Here is a 7,788-nt window from a genome sequence, read left to right as displayed (position 1 = left end):
ATTTTGAGCTGTATAAGTAGGAGCATTGTCATCAGATCGAGGGAGGTGATCGTTCCCCTCTATTTGACATTGGCGAGGTCTCATCTGGAGTACTTTGTCCAGTTTTGGGCTCCACACTACAAGAAGGATGTAGAAAAATTGGAAGGAATCCAATGGGGCTGGAGCACATGACTTATGAGGATAGTCTGCAGAAGAGAAGAATGAGGGGGGATTGGATAGCTGCTTTCAACTACCTGAAAGGGGGTTCCAAAGATGATGGATCTAGACTGTTCTCCATGGCACGAGATTACAGAATAAGGAATAATGGTCTTAAATTGCAGTGAGAGAGGTTTAAGTTGGATATTAGGAAATACTTATTCACTAGGAGGGTGGTGAAGCACTGGAATGGGTTCCTTAGGGATGTGGTGAATCTCCTTCCTCAGAGGTTTTTAAGGTCAGGCTTAGCAAAGCCCTGGCTGGAATGATTTAGTTGGGGATTGGTCCTACTTTGAGCAGGGGATTGGACTATATGACCTCCTGCGGTCCCTTCCAATCCTGATATTCTATGATTCTATGATAAATGGAAATTCATCTGCCATCATGACATCCATTTACCTGACTTGGGTTAGCTCCTTCTGAGTTCTTTGGACTTGACTATGACCTAAATAATCTGGTGCCATTTGTAAATGTTGCCAAATCACTGCTCACCCCACTTCTTAGGTTGGTAATAGCTATTTGTTATAAAGTGTTTAAAGACCCTCACTGTGTTTCTCTCCCTTCACAGGAACCTTGAGCATTTCTTAGCCTGATCGATGCATCAACCACCTCATGGCAGTTTTCAACCTCACTCCCTCTGACCCTTCAATATTCATCCTTGCGGGCATTTCTGGCCTGGAAGCTGCTCACATGTGGATTTCCATCCCTTTCTCTATGTTGTACATTACTGGCTTGTTGGGAAATTTCACGGTTCTGTTTGTTGTTTGGAAAGAAGAGACCCTGCAGAAGCCAATGTACCTGCTGCTCTGCATGTTGGCACTCACAGACATTACCACGTCTACCTCGGTTGTGCCGAAAACCCTGTGCATATTTTGGTTCAATTTGAATGGCATTACTGTGGGTGGCTGCCTCACCCAGATGTTCTTCCTTCATGGGGTTTCTGGTATGCAGTCAGCCATTCTCGTGGCAATGGCCTTTGATCGCTACGTTGCCATATGTAAACCTCTGAGATATGACACCATCCTCACCAATGCACGAATAGCTCAGCTAGGGCTTTTGGGTTTGATAAGATCTGTTCTTGTTGTTCTGCCCCTGCCCCTGCTCCTGAGCAGGCTGCCATTCTGTGCCAACAACGTTATACCCCATACGTACTGTGAGCACATGGCTGTGGCAAAGATGTCCTGTGGGGATATCACAGTCAACAGGACGTATGGCTTGATGGTCACGTTTGTCATCTTAGGGTTAGACCTGTTGCTCGTTTTCTTCTCCTATGGTCTGATCACTAGGGCCGTCCTCAGAATCTCCACCAAGAAAGCCTATAAGAAAGCCCTCAACACCTGCACAGCCCACATCTGTGTTATGCTGATGTCTTGTACTTTCTTCCTCTTCTCCACTGTAACACACCGCTTCGGTCAGGGCATTGCTCCCCACATTCACATCATCTTGGCAAACCTCCATTTCCTTGTCCCCCCCATGCTCAACCCAATCATTTATGGGGTCAAAACTAAAGAGCTTCATGACAAAATGGTCAAATACATTTGCAGGAGATGATCGCTGGGGGCCACTGACTTTAAACCTGTATAAAAAGATTGGGAAGAGATATCTCCTTGTTAATCCAGGGTGCTCTCTCCTAAATTGGCTGAGCTCAACATTGTGGAATTTCATAGTCTGAGGAATTCCTCTCACCTAATGTCTTACCATTCCATCACCAAGCACTGCTATCTGTATTGCTGAGTTCCTTCTCCCTCACCATCACTTGATCTCTTTCAGTGTCACCCTTCAGATCCAACCTTCCATATTCCCTGTCTCTTGGCCTTTCCGTGAATTCCCTACTATGAAAATATACTGCACCTTTCTGATGTAAGGTGTCCTTCCAATACACTCTCTATGAACATGGTTCTTGATCAGTTTGACTAACTAAATCTGCACTTTCTTATAGTCAAGAAGAGATATAAACTACAGTGTTGAAATTCTTTATCACATGTGCAATGATCCAGTGTCTATAATTTACCTGTGTATTCCATGCCCAATACCTTAGGAAGCCTGGAGGACAAATCAAATGTTTCCATTGGAAAGTGCTAATACAGGAAAGCTGCTGCAGGAATTGAGGCCATCCTACTAGAGCTTATTCCTGAGAGTTGTGGAACTGTGTATTTTTGAGAACTGAAATGTTTTACCCTGGATTTGAGGTGTGTGTTGCAACCATATTATGTGCACTCAGTCATTATGAATTACTAAAATAAACACCACATAGTTAGGGCTTAATTGGAAAGTAGTTTTTTAAATTACAGGTCAAAATCTAGATGTCAGTTTCTGCTAATCAGAATAGGAGGAGTGGACAGATTAGTAAATAAGTGATAATGAAAGAAGATAGATGAAAATCTTGGGTCTAGATGCCTCTGATACTAGAGGTTTATTGAAAGTTAGGAACAGTGATTATCAAGTAGGGGTCACTATAAAGCCATCTTGAGAGTCATTTTTCCTGACACCCTTTCTCCACAGCGGGTGAGCAACCAGCTACTGTATTGGAATGAGGGTGCTTATGGACCAGGAGGCGGCAGAAGAGGGAGAGGCTGCAGCTGGGACAGTCCAGCCCACTCCAAGTAGGTAGAGGATGGGATAGTCAGAATCAACCTCATAGGGGAGCAGATGTGATGTGCAACATCAGTTGGAAGTATATGAAGTTAAGGGGAGTATATATGGACAAATGGGATGGGAAACCCACTGAGGAATAAACCTGTTAAGTTGTTTCAGAGGAAGCTCATTGAGTTAACAGGACCAAACATGCTGTTGAAGTGTACAGAACTGTTAACATGGAGGGTACTTAGGCTTCTTACAATGTGGCTTTGCACATTGCCAAAGCTGGTAAGCCACACAACACAGGTGAGAAACTACTGCTTCCAGTTTTAAATGATATGTGTGCAATGATGTTAGGAGAGAAAGCAGCATCACAGCTAGATGTGATCCCACTTTCCAATGACACAGGAGTGGGTGGGTGAGATTCTGTGGCCTGCATTGTGCAGGAGGTCAGACTAGATGACCATAATGGTCCCTTCTGACCTGAAAGTCTATGAGACACAATCAATCACCATATTGTGGAGATGCCCACTGATGTAAAATAGCAGCTCCTAGAAATTATTCAGCAGAGCTTTGTGACTGTCAGGAAGGAGTTTAAATTCATCCAGAAGACAAAAGAAAAACTGCTAAAAAGCAAGGACACTAACAACTGTAAACAATTAATAAGCTTATATAATCTAATGCCCGCCCAGTAACTCAGTTCTTAGAACAGAACAAGTCTTCCCTTCACAGCCCACTGGATATTTGTAAGCACTTATCTTTACCCCCCCCGCCCCGCCCCGCCCCGCCCGCCTTCTTCCCCCCGCCAGGTGGTCATAAATGTTTAATGCAATTAGAATGACCTCTATATGTACGCACTGTTCTTACTTTTATCTTTGTTCAGGGTTCTCTCTTGACTTGTAACAATGTCTGTCTCCATATGTACAAATAAATGCAAATTAATTAATAAAAAAATGTATATAACTGGCCACTATGGCAGCATATTTTCAAAGCTGCTTCTCAGTCTTCCTGGTACCGTAAATAAACCCCCTTCAGTATTCTGAGCTTGCCTGATTTTTGGGGAAAATAATCTTTTTGACTAACAGTTTTGGCGCAGCGAACAGGGTGTGATCTGGAATCCTCAGAGAGTTTCTCACAACCAGGGATAAAGGTGAGTATCTTTTTACTTACCACCTCTAGCACACACCTTGGTTTGGGACTCCCCGAGGCATCCCTCCACACTCCTTTTTTAATATGAACCATATATAGGATGCACAGGCAAGAGGAGTAAATGGGACTGTGTTTGTGGCCAAGGTTGTTGGGGTGCAGGGATTGCTAGAGGTGAAGGCTGCACTGCCAGGTACTGAGCACCAGGGTGTGTGCTGCAGTGATTGTTGGGGTGCAGGGATCGCTGGAGGCGAAGGCTGCACTGCCAGGTACTCAGCACCCCAGTGTGTGCTGCAGTAAACTGAGTACAAGGGTGTGCTCAGTCACTCTCCCCTGAAGTGCCGCTTAACTGGGTATCAGGAAGCTGGGATACAATGTTTTATGAATTGCCCCAGAATGTGTCAACAATACCCTCCACGGGGCGGGCGGAGAGTAGGGGGAGTATCCATTGGTGTATCCCAGGATGCACCAATGATACCCTCTACAGAAGGCAGAGTTATTCACTGGCCCTGGGGAACATCAGTGATGCCCTCCACAGGAGAGAGACTCATTGATTTATAAAAGAGAAACATAAAAATGTTCAAATAACTATGGCAAAAATAAATGAAATGAGGGTATAAGTACAACAAATAGCATGTTGTGGTGGTCTGGTCAAACAAAAAATAGCTTAGGGAAAGGGATCGTAATAATGTATTGCAGATATTAAAAAAAAAATCCAAGACCTAAAAACACTCCAGAAGGCTCTTACGTCAGAGCTAAATCAAAAGGCAAATTGCAGCCACAAGCTGAGCGAGCTTAAAGCAAAAAAAAAAAAGGCTCTAAAAGCAAAATTAAAAGGAACAAAAAAAACCCTCGTCTGCACGTTGTATTGTTGCTAGCGTGAATTAAAAATACCTTAAAAAACAAATTCAAAATTGGAACCTGGCACACACAGGGGAAAAGCAAGATAATTGGCCCTCTCCTCTTCCTCCCCCCCCCCGCCCTTTTAACCCAAAATTCATTGGCAGTTCTCCTTGGCCCCTCTCCAAGAGACCACTTGGTGGTCAGGGACAGGTGAAAACGGAGTGGCTCATAATACTTACAAGTACACTCCTCTCAGCACAGAGGAAATAAGGGGTGTGACGTTATTGATATAAACTGGGACCATATGGAACATGGTTTGCAACCAAGGTCCTGTAGTGGCACCAAATCTTAGGTAAAGGGGGTCATCTAAGGTGTCTAAGACCAGGTTATGGGTTGCTGGTTATGATTATGCTGTCTGTGTGTATGTATCATTTTGTAGTTGAAGTTATAAGTATTGGCTCTGTACTGTCTGTATTTTGTATTGTGCTCTGCTTCTGGGTGACACCGCAGACAAGTTGGTGTTAGCCCTGCCTAGCCTGCTTGATGGCCCATTAAGGACCATCAGCTACACAATTGACCCATGGAGAGAAGGCAGACATGCCTTGTGACTCAGCAAAGTATGCAGGGACTGGCTCATGTGACTCCAGACTCCATTTTGCTGTAATTTTCCACAGTAAGGACAAAGAGGTTCTTACACCTGGAAAAACCTATATAAGGCTGATGCCTCATCTCCATCTTGTCTTCAGTCCTGCTTCTTACCTATGGAGGGACTTTGCTACAAGCTGAAGCTCTACACAAAGGACTGAATGACCCATCCCAGTGGGGGATGTTCTCCAGAGACTTGATTTGAACCTGCAGTTTATGCCATCACTGCTGCAAGCCTGAACTAAGAACTTTGCCATTACTGTATGTAATTGATTCAATTTAACCAATTCTAGCTCTCATCTCTACCTTTTTCCCATTATGAATAAACCTTTAGTTTTTAGATTCTAAAGGATTGGCAACAGCGTGGTTTGTGGGTAAGATCTGATGTGTATATTGACCTGGGTCTGGGGCTTGATTCTTTGGAATTGAGAGAACCTTTTTCTTTTATCGGGGTGTTGGTTTTCATAACCATTCACCCCAGGACGAGTGGGACTGGTGGTGATACCGGGAGACTGGAGTGTCTAAGGAAATTGCTTGTGTGACTTGCGGTTAGCCAGTGGGGTGAGACCTAAGTCCTTCTTGTCTGGCTGGTTTGGTTTGCCTTAGAGGTGGAAAAAACCCAGCCTAGGGATGTGACTGCCCTGTTTGAGCAATTGGTCCTAAATTGGCACTCTCAGTTGCGTCCCGCCAGAACCGCATCGTCACAAGGGGCTTACTAAAAAATCTTGCATCTGAAGAAGTGGGTATTCACCCACGAAAGCTCATGCTGCAAAACGTCTGTTAGTCTATAAGGTGCCACAGGATTCTTTGTTGCTTTTAAAAAATCTCCCTAATCTAAAGCCTCAAACCCCAAATTTAATATTCTAAAAAAAATAAGCCAAATGGTTACCATATATACATTACCTCTCAGGGATCTTTATATCCAAAGAAAAGCTAAGTGCCCCAATCTATCGTGGCCAAGATCCCTACAGAAGGACACCAAAACAGTTTTGGGCCTCTGTTAAATTTAAATCTAAAAATAATATAACCAGTGCCTGCACTGAGTTTAAGGAAGCCGTCCAAGAAGCTTTGGGGAATGAAGCTGGTAACTAGGGACTAATCTTGGCTGTGAACAAGGCAAGGACGAGCCGGCTTCTCAATACCGTGAAAGAAAGTGGGAGATGTATTCCAGCCTCGCAGCTATTGCAGACCCAAAGAAAACTGATCAGGCATTTTTAAAGATGTTAAAGGAAGGCTTTAGCTTCCACCTGCAAACAGCCCTTAATTTGGGAGTAAACCCAGGCTCTGATTATGAATCCATCTGTATGTGGGCATCTGAATGAAAAGCCAGACAGGCCAAAGAGATAAGGAGCAAGGCTGCTCGCATTGCCGTGGTAACAGCAAAAGATAATGTAGGCGGCTATAACTGTGGGTGTCTCGGGCATACCCAAAAGAACTGCAGGCGCAAAACCCAAAAGCCTAGTCAGGGACAGAATCATGGCCGGTTGTATCCCTGCAAACTTCACTGACTTTTCAATCTGGTCCTGGTCCTGCCCCCACTGCCCCCCCGCCACCCCATCTCACAGTGTTTTGTGTGAGGAGAGACCGGACATTGGGCAGCCAGGTGTCCAAGCCAAATAACTCTGGGTAACCAACAACAGCCCCACCCAGTGTCTCAACCGACTGCCAACGCTTACTCACACCTAAGTAAAGCGGAAATGGCCAGGCGGTTAAATTCCATGACCCGCTAGGACTCAGTGCCCCCCCCCTTGCCTGTCCATACTGCCGATGCAGATATAAATCCCTTGAGGCCACGCTTACAACCACGGATAAGGGGCCAGCCATGCACAATTCTCGTGGACACGGAAGCATCTGTTTCCATTACTGACCTCCCCCTCCCCACTACTAAACAGTATATTGCTATTTCAGGGGTAGGAGGTGCACAGTCACGGCTTATAAAATCTAAACTATTCTTCTGGACTCAGTCTTTTTTTATGTAGCTCCAGATGCAGAGGGGACTATTTTGGGCATGGACGTCCTCTGCGACCTTGCAGCAACACTTAACCTTGCTCAAAGTACAGTTATTAATAAACATATGCTTATTCATACCATCCCCCTCCGCAATGATGCATCCCTCTCTTCTGTTGCAACTGCCAAATCTGTGGCTCTTACTTGGGATACATCTAACCCCTTTTCAAGAATTATGTTCCAGGTTCGTCTCTGTTTGGGCAGAAAAGAAGCTCTATTCCGGTTTGATGCCTGCTCATCTTTCCCCACCCATCCAGGTTACCAGTCAACTTCCTCCACCTACCAAGCAACCCCACTCAAATCTGAGGCCATGGAGGTGGTAGGTGACATTATTCATTCTTTACTTCAGCAAGGCATACTGGGTCCTTGTACAAG

The 7,788-nt window shown here is 44.8% G+C and overlaps 1 protein-coding gene across 1 annotated transcript; it reads left to right on the top strand.

Moving 5' to 3' along the window:
• Positions 1-807: 807 nt before the first annotated feature.
• Positions 808-1,746, top strand: LOC123377084 (putative olfactory receptor 52P1). The gene has a single exon (XM_045029509.1). It carries the CDS (start codon positions 808-810, stop codon positions 1,744-1,746), a length of 939 nt encoding a protein of 312 aa, XP_044885444.1.
• The last annotated feature ends 6,042 nt before the right edge of the window (positions 1,747-7,788 follow it).

This window comes from Mauremys mutica, chromosome 1 (genome assembly GCF_020497125.1).
Source record: "Mauremys mutica isolate MM-2020 ecotype Southern chromosome 1, ASM2049712v1, whole genome shotgun sequence".
NCBI classification, from domain to species: Eukaryota; Metazoa; Chordata; order Testudines; family Geoemydidae; genus Mauremys; species Mauremys mutica.
Note: the sequence above shows the minus strand (reverse complement) of the source record. Positions and strands in the feature narration are given on the sequence as shown.